This window comes from Apodemus sylvaticus, chromosome 1 (genome assembly GCF_947179515.1).
Source record: "Apodemus sylvaticus chromosome 1, mApoSyl1.1, whole genome shotgun sequence".
In the NCBI taxonomy this organism is placed as follows: Eukaryota; Metazoa; Chordata; class Mammalia; order Rodentia; family Muridae; genus Apodemus; species Apodemus sylvaticus.
In genome coordinates, this window is record NC_067472.1 from 24,731,711 (window position 1) to 24,747,588 (window position 15,878).

The following is a 15,878-nucleotide window of genomic DNA, read 5'->3' on the forward strand; positions in this document are numbered from 1 at the left end:
TGTGATCCAGACTGACTGAGTCTGTGGTCTCAAGACTCCCTATCCAGTGATTGCTGCCCTTTCCCCTAGGACACTTTTCAATAGTAAGTTTGTTCAATAGAATGGACTGAATTCTGTATAGAATGGGCTTCTGAGGAAAGCATACCTTTTTTTCTAGAAGGGCTCCTCCCCTGGGGAGACACATGGGAAGAAACAACAGGGAAAAGAGAAGCACTGGCTTCTCTAGTGTAGCTGTTAAATCTGTGTCCAGTACTGGCTTGTGACATCACAGACATTTTGTGTTCACTGTCATATACACCATAAGGTAGCTCTTGTGCATTCTTGTGTATGTGTGCACGTGAGCTTGGTTGTTTATAGAGGCCAGAGATTGATGTCAGGTATCTTTGTCCGTCAGTCCCCACTACATTTTTTGAGAGATTCTCACCTGAACCTGATTCAGCCGGCTAACTGCCTAGAGAGTCGCATTTGCCTGTGTGGGCCTACTAAGTGCTGTGATTATAGGTGTTAGCATACAGGAAACTCTGCTGACCTGCCCCTAGGGACCTAGCAATCCCTTAAATCATCTGTCACACCTTGGCTCAAGCCACTTAGGATACCCTCTTGCTGCATTGTATTTTGTAACTGTAAGTACGTTGTGCTGAATTTTCTATTTGAGTGATGGATCCAAACTAACGTCCCCAGCTCGTGGGACACATACTCTACTGTCTCCACCATTTCCAGAGGGTTGGGCTCAGCAGCAAGTGCCTCTGCCCTCTGACCGTCTTGCTAGCTTTTCTTATAAACTATTACTAAGCATGTTTGAGCTGGAGTCCAGTAGAGAGAGGGAGCAGAAGAGAGGGAGAAAAGGAGAGAGACAGAGGGAGAGAGTGCAGTAGTGTAGAATCTAGAGTTTAACTTTGGATGCTGGTCCTCAGGAGCCTTCACTGTTCTTTTCTCATTTTACATAGCACCCACTCTCTGAGCAGGACAGCCTGGCTGGCCAGTGAGCCCCAGGATCCTCCTGTCTCTGTCTTCACAGCACATGCTATCACAGCCTGTACTTTTATGAGGTCTGGGAGATCTCAAGTCCTCATGCCTGCCAGGGAAGCACTTTGCCAACTCAGTTATCTCCCCAGCCCAGGAACTTGTGTTTTAAACAGAACCCCATTGCGATTTTGACAGTTTGACTGATTTGAGGTTCGTTTCAATTTAGACACATCAAACACTCCCCTAAATATGTTTCCCTGCTAGGTAGTCATCTAATCTCTTATATCCTCTCTTGTAGGAACTCACTACCACTGTGCCATGAGTAATTGCATGTAATATGATGCTTTCATAGAAGTCAGCTTACTGTCCTGTGTGGATTGGGCCAACTTCATGAGACATAATTTTATACTCCTTAGGATATTGGTTTTGAGCTCTAATCTTTGTTAAATTCACTTTTTTGGGGGGGGGATTTTGTTTTTTTTAGACAGGGTTTTTATGTATACTCCTGGCTGTCCTGGAACTCACTCTGTAGACCAGGCTGGCCTCGAACTCAGAAATTCGCCAGCCTCTGCCTCCCAGAGTGCTGGGATTACAGGCGGGTACCACCACCACCCGGCTTTTTTTTTTAAAGATTTATTTATTTATTTTATGTATATGAGTACACTGTAGCTGTCTTCAGACACCCCAGAAGAGGCCATCAGATCCCATTACAGATGTTTGTGAGCCACCATGTGGTTGCTGGGAATTGAACTCAGGACCTCTGGAGGAGCAGTCAGTGCTCTTAACCTCTGAGCCATCTCTCCAGCCCATTAAATTCACTTTTTAAATTGTATGTAAAAACATGCAATAGGTATGTGTTTGCTCACCTTGAAAGATCACATTAAGGATTTTAAAAAATAAAACCAACCAATCAACCAAAACAGACTCTCTTAGCCAGAAAGAATCTTGAATCTCGTGAGACAACCTTTTCTTTTAGAGGAAATGGAGGGAGAGTCAGGGTCTTCTGTGTAACCCAGGATAGCCTCCTGCCACAGCCTCCTAACTGCTGGAATAACAACCAGGTCTCACCACACTCTGTCACACAGCCTGAACAGACCGTTGTCTTCAATTTCCTCTTCACCATGAATTTTTATCTTTTGCTTTAAATTTTTTTATTTATTTATTTGTGTGTGTGCAAGTACATGCCACAGAATACATGCAGAGGTCAGAGGGCAACTTGTGGGGGGCAGTTCCCGACTATCAGCTGTCTTAAGTTTGTTTTTCTCTCTACATTTTTTTTAAAAAAAATAAACCTATCCATGTATGGAATTTACTAGTCATAAATAATAAAGTGATTTATTATAATTACATTGAGATCATTGTCATGATTTTGCTTTTGTTATTTTGGGATAACGCCTGTGACTAGCGCAGACAGGCCTGGAACTTGCTGCATAGACGCACACTGCTCATCCTGTTGTTTCTGCATCTTCATTCAATAACCTTTTGTTTTTATTCAGATTCTGGTTTTACACTAAGCCTTCTGTTGTGGTTCTCTAGAAATGTGGGACCTCTGTGTTCACTGGACACAGGGAGTGGATGATAGAAGGCAAAGCTAATACATCTGACCCATTTCATCTGAGAGAAAGTCAGTCTGAAGGAACACAACAGACTAGTAGGAAAAGGGTGCACTGTAACTGTAGCCACTTCTGAACATTTTGATGCTGAGACATTATTCCTAATAAAAGGTGAATGTGCTTTTAATTGTCTGTAACTTCCATTCAGTTTGCCAATCTGCAGCAGGAAGCAGAACAAATATGTTAATTTTATGAAGTAATTTTATGTATCGCCTTGTTCTGTGTTTTGTTTTTAGGACCGGAGTAGGCCCTATGACACTTTTAACTTGCACTCCTTGGAGAACTCCTTAATGGATATGATAAGGACTGACCATGAGCCTCTGAAAGGTAAACACTACCCTCCCAGTGGCCCACCAATGAGTTTCGCTGATATAATGTGGAGGAATCATTTTGCAGGTTAGGAATATTCATATGTCCATTCTTGCTTGGTGTTTTAAGCAAAAATCAGCTTTTTAATAATTGTGATTTTTTGTTTTTATTTGCTTTTGTTTGTTTGTTTGTTTGTTTTGCTTCTGTAAAGCATTGTGGAATGTATTTAAAGTTGTTTTGTTTTTTTAACCTGGGTTCAGCTACCTATGATAATCATATTTGCTTACCTTAATTTGTTTATCTGCCAGAAGTCTCTTTTGGGTAGCTGAGGTCATGGTTATAGCATGAAACCAGAAGCCAAATTTTCTGGGCTTTGTACATTTGGAATCTGTCGCTGAATTTGTAGAATTTATTTAAGTACAAGTATACCTCAAGAAAGTGTGGTGTTTAATAAATCATCTCTAAAACTCCTTCAGAAAGTTTCATATGATATGCTTCCACTGTGTGACAGTCTATCCCTTCCTAGTATAGGAGGGTCAATCACAGCTTATGTGGGACCCTTGACCCTGGCCGAGTGGAGGCTAAAGCACAAGGAAGCCATCTTAAAGTATATGCATGTTTGAGATCAGTATGAGGTAGAACATTCCGAGATCAACATTAGCAGAACTTCCTAATTTTAGAGTCCATGTAAAGTCAAAATTACAGATAGTTTTTTTTATAGATTATTTAATGTTTTATAGATTATTTAATGAGGCTGCAATATATTAAATACGGTAATGCGAGTTACTGATGTGGAAATATCCACTCTATTTTGAGTTGGGACTTTTATTGATGCCCATCTTGTGGGAACTCCTCATCTTCTGGAACTGTGAGGATTTTCTCCTCTCTGGCAGTCTAGGCCATTAATCAAGGACATGACCAACTGAACCTTTGACATTGGCATCCTTACCAGAAACCCTTTCATAATTTGCTGATCCTTCTTTTCTTATTTCCCCGTGAAGAGAAGTAGTCGTAGGAGGCAATGAGCATGTAAAGTGTCTTGAGAAAGTTAGATTCTTAAGGCCTTATGCAAAAGAAGAAAAATTGCTGTTATATTTAGTTACTTACCACATCTTTCTTCAGTTAAAGATTAGGTCCATGATAATTTGAAGCATGTTACACTTATAGGTGTGAATGATGTAAAAAATCATAATATTCACAGATTGTTTGTTTTTAGACTCTTTCCAGGCTATACTTGAGAGCCCCGCTACCTTGAGAGCCTCCCTGATTGTCCTAACATTTAACTCTTGTTCTGTGTCTCCTCCTGGCTTTGGGTCCCTTTTCTGCTCTGTCTTCTCTGCTTTGCTTTTCTTTCTTCTTTTTTTTTCCTTTTTGAGTCAGGGTCTTACTGTGTAGTTCAGGCTCTCCTGGAGCATATTATATATCGCAGACTGATCTTGGAACTCAGGACAGTTTTCTTGTCCCATCTTCTTGAGTGCTAGGTAAAAAACTAGGAAAGGATTTTAGATTATAGTCTCTACATAATTTTTTAGAATTTTATGTATACTGATAAAACAGAAGCTATTTGTGCCATTCTAAGTATAGTGCTGGCACAGTGAAAGAGAGTCGTAACCTTATTATAGAGTAACATAAACTCCTTTTCCATTCACGATGGCCTTTTAAAATTATAGGCCCCACTATCTCTGCAGCCTTTTCCTTACTAGCAAATATGAGGTAATAAACTGCTTCACCATAACATGTCTTATGGCCCCACGAGTTGGGAGACCTTGAGTATGTACTTTATAGTTGAATATGGTTTCAACTTCCCAATTTTTCATATTCTACTGCCTGGTTTTCTATAAACAAACTACTTCCCTGAGGTCAGTGACATCACTATGTCCCTGTGGTCAGTGACATCACTATGTCCCTGTGGTCAGTGACATCACTATCTCCCTGTGGTCAATGATATCACCTGCACTTTTAAGAAAATATTTTGACATTGGGCATGCTGGTGCAGATTGTAATCTCAGCACTTGGGAAACAGAGGCAGGAGGATGATACAAGCTCAAGGCCAGCCTGGGTTTGTACATAACAAGTTCTAGACCACCCAGAGCTGAATAGTGAGACTTGTCTCAAAAAACACAAAGAACAACAACAAAGATGGAGGAGGAGGGGAAAAGAAAATGCTTAAGGTAATAGTGCCTTAACACATTTAAGTCGATAGAATCTTGGAGGATATGAATGCCATGCATTTTCGGTTGTAGAGACACTTTTCCTATTCATTGTATTGAAATGGTACATGACAGAGACTTACACAAAACCAGTTCCCTTTGGGAATTTTTGTTTCCCTTGTTTTAGAAAAGAATTTTTATTCTTTTCTCCAGAAGAAAATGTGCTGTTTATTTAGTAGCTTGAATCATTACTTAGTTTTATTTCAATGCCAACTTCTTTCAGCCTACGTCAATTTATCCTTTACAAAGTTGTCCAATTTTGAGTTACGCTTGCAGCTCAGTTTGCCAAGTGTATTGAACCTCAGTTTGGTTCCTAGCGCCTAAAATGAAGAAAGACAGAAAGACCAAGCTTGCATACTGCAAGGGCATGGCAGGTTCTGAGTTGGTAGTGACTGCTCTTGTCTAGACGTTCTCAGCCTTTTCTTCTCTTGGAGACTTAGCTGTTCACCAGGGCTACCCTTGGACTCCTGCTCCTTAGAGAGCCATCTGCCTCAGCTTCCTTTGTAGCCTCAGCTAAAGGTTCACCTTATCTTGCCTGATTTAAGATGTAGCATTTTCATCACTTAGCAGTTATAAAAGGAGGGTTATACCTGGATGCTAACTTCTGAAAGTCTAGTTCAGATGAGCCACAGCTTTAATTAAAGAAACAAGGACAAAGGATTTAAGAATGTATGGGAACCGCAATGTGATGGCCACATACAGCAACAGCCCCAGTGCTGGGAACCTTGTGACAGGAGCCCACAGGACCGCCTACCCTTCCGGGAGATAAAGCAAAACAAAGCAAAACAAAACAAAACAAAACAAAAACTTGCCCCAAATTGTCCATTGATTTCAGTTCTGAGCTCATGGTTTTGCTTAATGGTTATTTGGAACAGATCTATAGTATTATAGTACCAGATTTTGCCATTACCTTAAAAAAGAAATTTAGTTTTTTAAAAAATAACTTATTTATATATATATTTTTTAAGAGTTCACAACAGAACTTGTAGGAATCTGTTCTCAGGTACTGAGTTGAGGTGATTGGTGATTTTCTCACCAGCCTCAACATCTCCACCATCCCCTGTTCTGTTGTTTTGAGACAAGATCTTGCTGTGGAGTCAGCCTGCCTTAAACTCAAGAATCTCCTGCCTCAGCCTTTGAGACCACATCCAACTTTACTGGATTTTCTTTGGTGTTTTTTTTTTGTTTTTTTGTTTTTTAACATATCATATTTTTATGCCTTATGGTACTTTTTCTCTAGAAGTATATCTCTAACTTTACAAAGAAAATAGGTAAAAAATCTAGTAGAATATTTTCTTGAAGCACTGGCATTTTCTTTGTAGCTGTTTAAGTACTTTTTTAGGGTAGTGGGTGATTAGAGAAAGATGTGCTAGTGTGCGGAAGAAATGGCTTTCATAGTAGTAATCATGAATTAAAATTTTCAGCTTGTAATTTTGGACAATTAAAGTATGGGTTTTGTTGGGCTCTGAAATAAGGTAGATTTTAAAAATATGAATAAATCAAATTTATAAAGATGTGATTTTTTTTTCCGTTCTCTACCCTCTGTCTCCATCCTGACTCTTGTCTGTTCTGTCCTGAGATGTGGGCAAAGTGGGGCAGTCTCAAGATTTATTTCCTATCGTCATTTAGCTTAGTAAGACCAAGGACGCCCTCGGGCTTTTGGAATCTCATACTTTACACTGTACTTAAAAGATAGCTAGCTGACAGGAACACTTTAAAAATAGCAGACTCATGGACAGGTGACAGAATGTCACACTGGCAGCACCAGACTGCAGTAACAGAATCACCAGATGTCACATACTTGCTTCTGTTTTCACAGCTGATTCAACAGCAGCAGCATTTGTTGGACAAAATGAAGCAAAAAGAAATGTCCCCATCTGAATTGAGCATCAGGCTTTTCTCTGCCATGACACATTTTCTCTCCCCAAATCCTTTTAAAGTATTAAGGTTTGGCTGTACGTTATCCTAAGAGAAGACCATGAGATGGTTACATGCTTCATGCATGCTCTCCACACTAAAGATACACATAAAAGCTGACTGTGTTTGTCTTTGTGATCTTATTTTCCACATATTCTAATTTTTATTCAATAAAAATAGATTACATTTTATATTCTAAACACTATAGCTTAAGATAAAGAAGAGTTAACCTAAAAATTCATATGTAACTGTTCAAAATAAACCATTCTATTTAGCAGAAAATTTAGATTCCATTTAAGTTATTGATTCTAGGGTTGAGCATTGGCACCGAGCTCTTCACAAGATTTATGTTCCTGTTTATCCAAAATTCATTGAAAAAAATTAGGGAGAAGTCCAGGAATGGTAAAAACTAAGGAGCTTTTCTTGCAAATAGTGATACCCTCTACCTACAAGACACTGTCGGAGCCTCTTGTTCTGCTTTTTTTTGTTTTTTGTTTTTTGTTTTTTTTACTTTATCTGCATTTATTTTATGCTGAATTTATTCCCGGGGCCATGAGGTTTTGTTTCATCAGTTTCTTCTGGGATATCTTTTTCTTCTGTGCAACCTCCTCTTCTGGCTTTGGAACAATCTGTTCCTTCTCAGTGAGGATCATCTCAGTGTGGCAGAGGGAGCTCATGTATGGGTTAATCCGGCCATGAGCTCTGTAGGTTCGTTGGCGCATCTTAGGTGCTTTGTTCACCTGGGTGTGTTCAATGAGAATCCACGTCTAAACCCTTAGGTTCAGCATTACTCTCTGCATTTTTTAAGCATGTGCAGCAAAAATTCAGCACTCTTTTTTGGCCACCGTCCCTGTGTCCAGCCCCACTGTTTGGCCTGGGCGCACCGATCGACTCCACCATTATACCGCTGGAATGGCACACACTGTTTCTTTAAGGTGACATCCTTCAGGTACTTGGTGGCTTTGCCGATATGCATACCCTTGATGGCTTGGGCAGTTTCCCGAGTGTTCTTAAAGTAAATCAAGGTTTGAACCTCTTGATTTGCATGATTTTGTGGGGTTCTCTGGGTCAAGAGAGTAGCGAACCATCTTCACAGGTCACCCCTGGCCACTTACAGGAAGCTGTTCTGCTTCTTAAGAAAGCCAGAATAGCCGGGCAGTGGTGGCGCACGCCTGGCAGAGGCAGGCAGATTTCTGAGTTTGAGGCCAGCCTGGTCTACAGAGTTGAGTTCCAGGACAGCCAGGGCTATACAGAGAAACCCTGTCTCGAAAAAAACAAATCAAAAAAAAAAAAAAAAAAAAGGAAGAAAAAAAGACAGAGTTGCAAGTATCCAGTAAGGACAGAGAATGATAACACCTTTACAAGGTGAGATTTCTAAATCCTCAGGAAAGAGCCCAAAAGGGCATGTAGCTGTGCTCAAACTTGGAAGCTAAAAGGGCTATGCTATCCCAGAAACATAGACCAGTTATTTGATGCAGTGTCAGCAAAACTTAGAATTCTCTGTTACAGGAATTAAACTGAATGAAGATCAACTAAAATTGAGTTTAGTTGATGTTCTTGACAAACCCTTTTTATTGTAGTAATATTAAGGACTACTCGGTGCTTTTTAAGGACCCAACCTGTCCTCAGAATATTCACGGGCTAAAGACTGAAACAGTCCTGCTTTTCATGTTTTGTTTAAATAGGGTCTCACTGTGTTACCCTGACTGGCTGAGAATTCACAGATTTCTCCTGTGTACCACTATCTCTTGACTTTTTCATTTTACTGTTGTTTGTTTTTTTGTTTTTGTTTTTTGTTTTGGTTGGCTGGTTGTTTTTTGAGATGGGTTCACTGTACAGCTCAGGCTGGCCTTGAGCTTGTGGTTTTTACTTTGCCGCTGTCTCCTGAATGCTGGGGCTATTGATGTGTACCATTTTCTAAGTAAAGAGATTCTGTTTTTCCTTAACTTCTAATGGACAGTGAGTTTGAAGGCTTGATAAGATTTTATGTAGACTTCAGCAACTGGCTGTTGTGTTTAATACCCTAGACTATGATGAAGCAGAATTAGAGGCTATCACTTTTAGTGTTCATGGATGTTAGTTTTGGAGTAAAGAACATTGACTTAACTGAAACCAGAATGTAAATTCTCTTATTGAGTCAAGGTTGTTATTGTAACAAATGTTTGTGAGTAGTTTCTGATCAAGGTGATGGTGGGAGGAAGCCCTGCATGTGATACAGACTGTAACTTTCAGAGACTCCAAATTGACCCAAGAATTAGAAAACCATGGGAAGTCATGGGGACGGCTACTAATAGAATTATAAGAAATGTGTCTTCAACAATGGGATACGTTTAAACCTAGTAATTAGCTTGTAGCTAATATGAAATAGTTTTTCTACAGAAATCTTATATTTAGGACAGTTTCCTTTATTATTCTTTGACAATGCATTGATCTTTTCCCCTTCTTTTACATACACACACACACACACACACCCACACACCCTAATAAAAGTGGTGAATTTGAATGAGGACTTTGTTTTTTTAATTTTGTTTCCCCTGGTATTGAGCTTGGCATTGTGATGTTTGCCTCCAGTCCCCAGAAACTGAGTTTAATACCAAATCAAAAAATCAAAACTGGCCCTTTGATAATTATATATCAAACTGTATTTGTTGTAAAACAAAACAGAAAAACTTGAAGCCTTTATCTTTAGCTTTATATATATATACTATCCTTCCCCAACTATGATTGATATTTTAAAGTAGTGGCTATAAAATAAAATGAACATATTTTTATGGCTGTAGAAATATCTCATTGGTAGAATACATCTAAAAGTAACTCTTGAAGTAACTATATGTGAAAACTTTACAGAGTCAAATACATAGAAATTATGCCCTAGTTACTATTTTAGTATCTTTTTTGACTGTTTGTTGTTTGAAACAGGGTATTACTCTGTAACTTTAGACTGGTCTTGAGATCCCAGTATTTTTCTTGTCTCCCAAGTTCTTAGATTACAGGGTGATCCACCACACCTAGTTTTACTGATACCTATTTTGTTGAAGGAATTGGTCAAGAAATCTTACATAGTACATTTTCTTCCTATACAAGACTCTTCTGAGTTTAATTTTTATTTTCTGCTACATCCATTTTATCTCTGATAATGAAAAAAAGTAGCAAATGCCTGCATCTGTCGTTCTTTACTTCTGCACCTCTCCCTCTGTGCCTCGGAATCCTTCCTTCTGTCCTTCTGTCCTTCTGCCTTCTCCCCCCCCACACACATCCCCCACGGCGTCCACGCTTTATCCCAGTATACCATTCTACTTACGATCTTACAGATCAGTGTTCAGTCTTTGTGAAGGTTAGGGTGTACAGGACACAGGCCTCTATTGCCTCTTTGCTTTAGTTCGGTTTCCCAGTCCATTAAAAATATAAAAACTACTCTTAATCTCAGAGGTGTACAAAATAAGAAATCAACCCATGTGCTCAGAAGTTTCAATTCCCACATTATTCATAAAGATGAAAGTCTGGAAAGTCACATTTGTCACTAGAGCAGTTAGTTGTGGGTCCAGGCATGGTGGTGCATGCTTTTAATCCCAGTGCTTGTGGGAAGGAAAGACAGGCGGATCTCTGTGAGTCAGAGGCTTAGCCTGGTGTGTGTGGTAAGCTCTAGATCAGCTAGGGCCACATAGTCATAAAAGACAAAAACAAAAAACAAACAAACCCAAAACCCAAAAACCAAACCCACAATACAGACCAAAGCCCTGAAACAGGAGTTGGGGCAACTTTAGAACTCAGGGTTTTATGTCAGTCTTTCCCTACTTTATCTAGACACGTTTACCATCTTACTTTCCTCCTCTTGTAATTATGTTGTATTTTTGAGCATTATGAAACTATTTTTTTATTCTCTCTAAACTTCATGTTTATATACTTCTCTAAATTTCTTTTTGATGCCTTAATTTGAAGGGCATGAATAAATGATTGTTTAAATAAAATGCTAATTCAGGAACTTGACTTGTTTAAATTTTAATATTGGAGATGTACAAATTTCAGACTATAATGGAAGCTTCTTTTTGTTTGATTGTATTTTGTGTTGAGACTTTGGCTTTGTTTTAAGACTTTTTATGTCTGTGTTTTATGAATTGATTTAAAAGTTGTTGTAAATGCTTTGGCCTTGATAGCAATGCTATAAATTAATCTGTAATGTTTTGTAATGTTTATATTTTGCAGTGTATTTGAAATAATTATATTGAACAATGTTTTCTTTGTACTTAAGATAAAATTGCTTTATTTTCCAGGACGCATGGGAATAAATTTCCACCATCCAGGAACTGATAACATTATGGCACTTAACAGTAAGTCTTCATACGAAATACTCTATAAAAGTATCCATCAGGTTTGCGACTGGCAGTTTCTGCTTAATTAGACTTTCACTGTCACCTTTCGCTGATCGTGGCATAGACTGCTATGCTGTACAAGTGGGAAGGTTTCAGGATGGATTTGTTTGCATTAACTGTCAAGTAGGCCTGCAATTCTGAGTAAGCAAATGCTGGAAAACTTGCTGCTCTGAACCAGCCTTGGCAGAACGCAACCCCGTGAGCCAAATCTGACCTACTGTCTGTGTTTGTAAGTGAAATTTTACATTAGTAACGGGAAATATTTGCCAGCTCCTCTCTATACCACTAGGTGAAGTATTAAAAGGAGAAGTGTAGGGAGAGGGAGGAGGCAGAAAACCTGAGTGAATAAATTAGCTAATTATTACATAACTCAATTTTCTCATTGTGGTAAATAGTTCATAGATGTTTCAAGGTGGACATTTAGGGATTTTGATGAGCTTTGTATATTATAGATGTCAGCATAGCATCTTGGCTGGTCAAAAGTGGTCAGTATAATTATGGGGTTATATTCTAGAGCCACAAAAAAATATTACCCAGAATGTTGCTGTGTTGCTCAATGATCTGGTGAGCGAGGGGTGGGGACATACCTATAATACTGGCTGGAGAAGATCTGGAGTTCAAGGTTACACTCACTATGTAGAGAGCCTGAGGCCAGCTTAGGCTGTTTGAGACTATGATGTAAGAGAACTGTGCCTGAATACTTCATATCACTCACTGCACACCACACAGTAAATGTTTCTATAAACATGTATATTTGTAGGTTAGAAAAGGGTTAATGGGGCTCCAGCAGAGTCCTGGAGTTAAAGCAGTCCTGAGGCAGAGGAAGAGAGCTAGCACAGACAGAAGCAGTCCTTTTGGAAGCTAGAGATAGAAGGACTCAGTTGGAGAGCTGCTCCAGGTATACAGAGCCAAGCCACAGGTCTCTGGGTTGAGCAGGGCTGCAAAGGTGAGGTATAAGATCATGGAGGTCCTAGAAGGAGAGCATATGATAGAAGCCAATGGGCAGGTGATGGAAGGGCCACAGCTATAGTGTGCTGCATCACCATTGGGGCTATAGCTGAAATGAAGTCCCAGGGACAGCCGAGAGCTCTCAGCCTATGGGTCCCTGAGCACAGCTGGGTGGTCAGATAACAGACCAGTGCCGTCACACTGTTGGGTATACTCATCCTTATGGAATCCAGGTGGAGGACTTTTACTCTTTGTTCTGATGTATTCCATAGATTCTTGGGCCTGGTTTCTCTGATCCAATTTTAATATATATCTGTGTGCTCATATGTTCCCAGTCTTCTTTATCAGTTTATAGGCAGCACCTTTTTTGGTTTGGGGGGAATAAGGTATCAGTCTGTGCTTCGTGGGCGGTGCTAGACAGACATGGTATCTATGTGACCAGAAAGCTGCCGAACTCCTGCCTGTGTTTTTGTATTCAAAATGGAGCCCAGTGCTCCTTGTGAGATGAAAGTCGCCAACGGCAAGTCATAGCCTGAAACCTTGTCTCAGTGTAGAATAACTTAGAGGACAGTGTGATCTCCACACCTTGTTTCCAAAAACAAAAGCACTGGAAGAAGTGTCTGCCCAGTGCCAGCTTGCCTCTCCAGTATCTATAGACCAAAAACTTTGCTAAGGAACCTACATAGAAATTGTTTGTTGTCAGGAGGCCTGGGGGAGCTGTTGACACTCAGAATTGCAGTTTTCTCTTTTGTCAAGTGACTAACACCAACTTGTGACCTCTTATCCCATCAGATATGCAGGCCAGTTCCTGGTCCACAGGGGACATACTGAGGAAGTGTAGGGCTGTGTGTGGTCCCTTTCTTGAGTAAGGATTTTGAAATACTATTAGATTTCTTAAGACAAGTTTTACAGTCTCTAAAATATATACCCATTTAAAATACACAGCTAAAATACCCACATATGTCCTTGGATCTGACACATACCCTAAACACATGGGAATCACTGGAACTGCTTGGTGACAAGCCCTGACCCATGCCCTGCATGGTTCCTGTTTGGAGAGCCTCAAAGATAGTATAGATTCCAGAGTATACATCTCTTATTTTCTAATTTCTGACAGAAAGCATGCTTTAAATTGAGATTACACTGCATTTGGCTAAGAAAACATAGGACATAGGAGAAATGATTTGTCAGTGGCTTATACTTGTAATCCCAGCAGCTGGGAAGCTGAGGCAGGAGGATAGCAAGTTAAAGATGAGCCTTGGCTGCACAGTGACACTGTGGAAAGGTGGAGTGGAGGAAGCACGTTAACTGTAGCTCCTCCATTCCCACCATGGACAACAAGTCTGTCCTCTCCTCTAGAGTGGGGGATATGTTCACTTGCTGCTCTAATAATTATCCATTGAACCATCTTGTGTATTCTTACTCCAGGGACACTAAGTGTGCATAATACATCTTTTTCCCTGCCAGGAAAGGAGGGAGGCCTCTGAGGGTGCCCTGGCTACCTTTGTAGTAATATTTGTATCAGGCAGATTTGTGCTTTTCTGCACTGTGAGTATGCAGCTGTTTTGGCAATCGTGACCTTCCATAGAATTGTGGTAATTTTTCCTCTCAGAAAAGTACCTCTATAACTGGTCCAAGTCAACCAATTTAAGGTCAAACTCATGTTCAGAGCCAGAATGCTCAGTATCAGCTTAAGGCATCACTGCCGAGGGTATGTCGTTTACTCCTCGGGATTGTATTCCCTTTCGCAGTTGAAAATAGGCTGAGGGAACGGGTGAGGTAGGGGTGGGCCTTCCGGCCAGGGTCGCACAGGACGCCTGCCCACGCAGCATGGAATTAAGATAGCTGTGGTGGCCGTATCTCAGGTCTGGCCCATCTTATGTCACCTTGTATGAACTTCACAGCCTTCGGGCTTCAGTTTTGACTCCTCTTTGTCTTTGATTTCTTCACCTGTAAAACAGGTAGTGATCATGACGATGGCCGTCACACAGCACAGGGTCTTGTCGAGCAAGCTCGTGCTCTGCCTTTGCTTCTTGCCTCAGTGTTATAGCTGCCTGCTAAAGTTCTCCCTCGATGTGCATGTTAGAGTTCCAAAATAAAATATATATTATATTGATTATTTTTATTTTTGAGGCAGCCTTGAATTTGCATGATCCTCCTGCTTCTGAGCCACTGTGCCTGTTTTTGTTGTTGTTGTTGTTGTTTGTTTTGTTTTGTTTTTGATATAGAGTCTTAATATGTAGCTCAGGCTGACTTTGAACTCCCAGCCATCGGTCTTGCTGCCTTAGCCTCTAGAGGGCCGGGACTAGAGGCATGTGCTAGGATGCCTGTCATTTAAAAGGTTTCCTTGTCATTTCATTCTGATATCTTCCAAGTTGCCATTACTGTTTGAAGTTAGAGGTAAGTAGGAAAGCTGACAGACAGACGGTCCTTTAGCCTCCCTTGTCCTCTTCAGAGTGCCCAAGGCAGTTGGAGATTGGTGAGTTCTAGATGTTAGCATCTTAAACGGGAGTGGGGGGCTGGGGAGGGTGAAGCCTAAAAGGCCCTGGGCTTTATCACCTGGCACCGCAGTAAAAGAAGAACATCCGAGAGGGAGGGCACGGAGCTCTTGAGAAGGCCCCAATCCTTCCCTGACCACCGAACATCCCATCCGTAGGCCACGCCCTAGGCGCTTGGAATGCCAGCCAACGCTGCCCTCCACAAGTCCCTTCTTAACTGATGCCTTGACAGTGTGGATGCCTCTCTGTGTTGTTAGAACTGAGAGCTGACAGTGCATTTGTTAAGTTGAAAGAGAAAATTTGAAGGTTATTTGTGCATTTTGAGTTAGGCAGACTCCTGCGTGGCTGCTTCTCCCTCCGTCTGTCTCATGCTTTGCTGAGTAGGAGCTCCTTGGGGAGGTTCAGCTGAGAGGAAGTGGCAGAGGGAGCTGAGCACATGATGTGTTTGCGCCAGAACAGGAAGAAAGCCAGCTTTGCTACAATTCCTAGTGGAATTTTTTAAAAATTGGTGATCACATTGTTGTTATTTTTGCTTACTGTGAGTGATAAGTGTAACAAATGTTTTTTGTTTTGTTAAGACAGGGTCTTGCTGTATAACTTTGGCTGTCCAAATCAACCAATTTAAGGTCAAATTCATGTTCAAAGCCAGGGACTGAACTCACACCTGTAAGGCAAGCAGTTTTAGGGAGTGAACCATATCTCCAGCCCTGTTTTGGTTTGGTTTTGGCTTTTGACTTTTTTGTTTTTGTTTTTGTTTTTTGAGAGAGGGTTTCATGTAGCTCAGTTTGGTCTTGAATTTGTTATGTAGCTGAGGCTGGCCTTAAACTCAATAATTCTGCTTCTACCTCCAGAGTAGTGGGATTGTGGTTGTTGAATATAGTACCCAGCAAAGAAAATAATTTCATTATATTTATTTATTTATTTTAAGACAGGATTTTGCTATGTAGCTCCATCTGTCTTGGGAACTCAGAGATCCACCTGCCTCTGCTTTCTGGCTATTAGGATTAAAGGCATAAACTACCACACCAAGCAGAAAATAATTTCAGA

At 40.5% G+C, this 15,878-nt stretch overlaps 1 protein-coding gene and 1 pseudogene across 9 annotated transcripts in view; one reads left to right on the forward strand and one right to left on the reverse strand.

Moving 5' to 3' along the window:
- The window catches only part of Cpeb3 (cytoplasmic polyadenylation element binding protein 3), a 185,448-nt gene that overhangs the window by 66,109 nt on the left and 103,461 nt on the right, over nucleotides 1-15,878 (forward strand). For 8 of the 9 annotated variants that reach the window (XM_052186656.1, XM_052186657.1, XM_052186659.1 and 5 more), the window contains exons 3-4: nucleotides 2,816-2,975; nucleotides 11,287-11,343. In XM_052186656.1, coding sequence (XP_052042616.1) covers nucleotides 2,816-2,975; nucleotides 11,287-11,343 — 217 coding nt within the window. The remainder of the gene's footprint in view (nucleotides 1-2,815; nucleotides 2,976-11,286; nucleotides 11,344-15,878) is intronic. The other variant, XM_052186680.1, reaches the window with a different exon arrangement.
- LOC127684410 (60S ribosomal protein L17-like) lies at nucleotides 7,543-8,130 on the reverse strand (annotated as a pseudogene).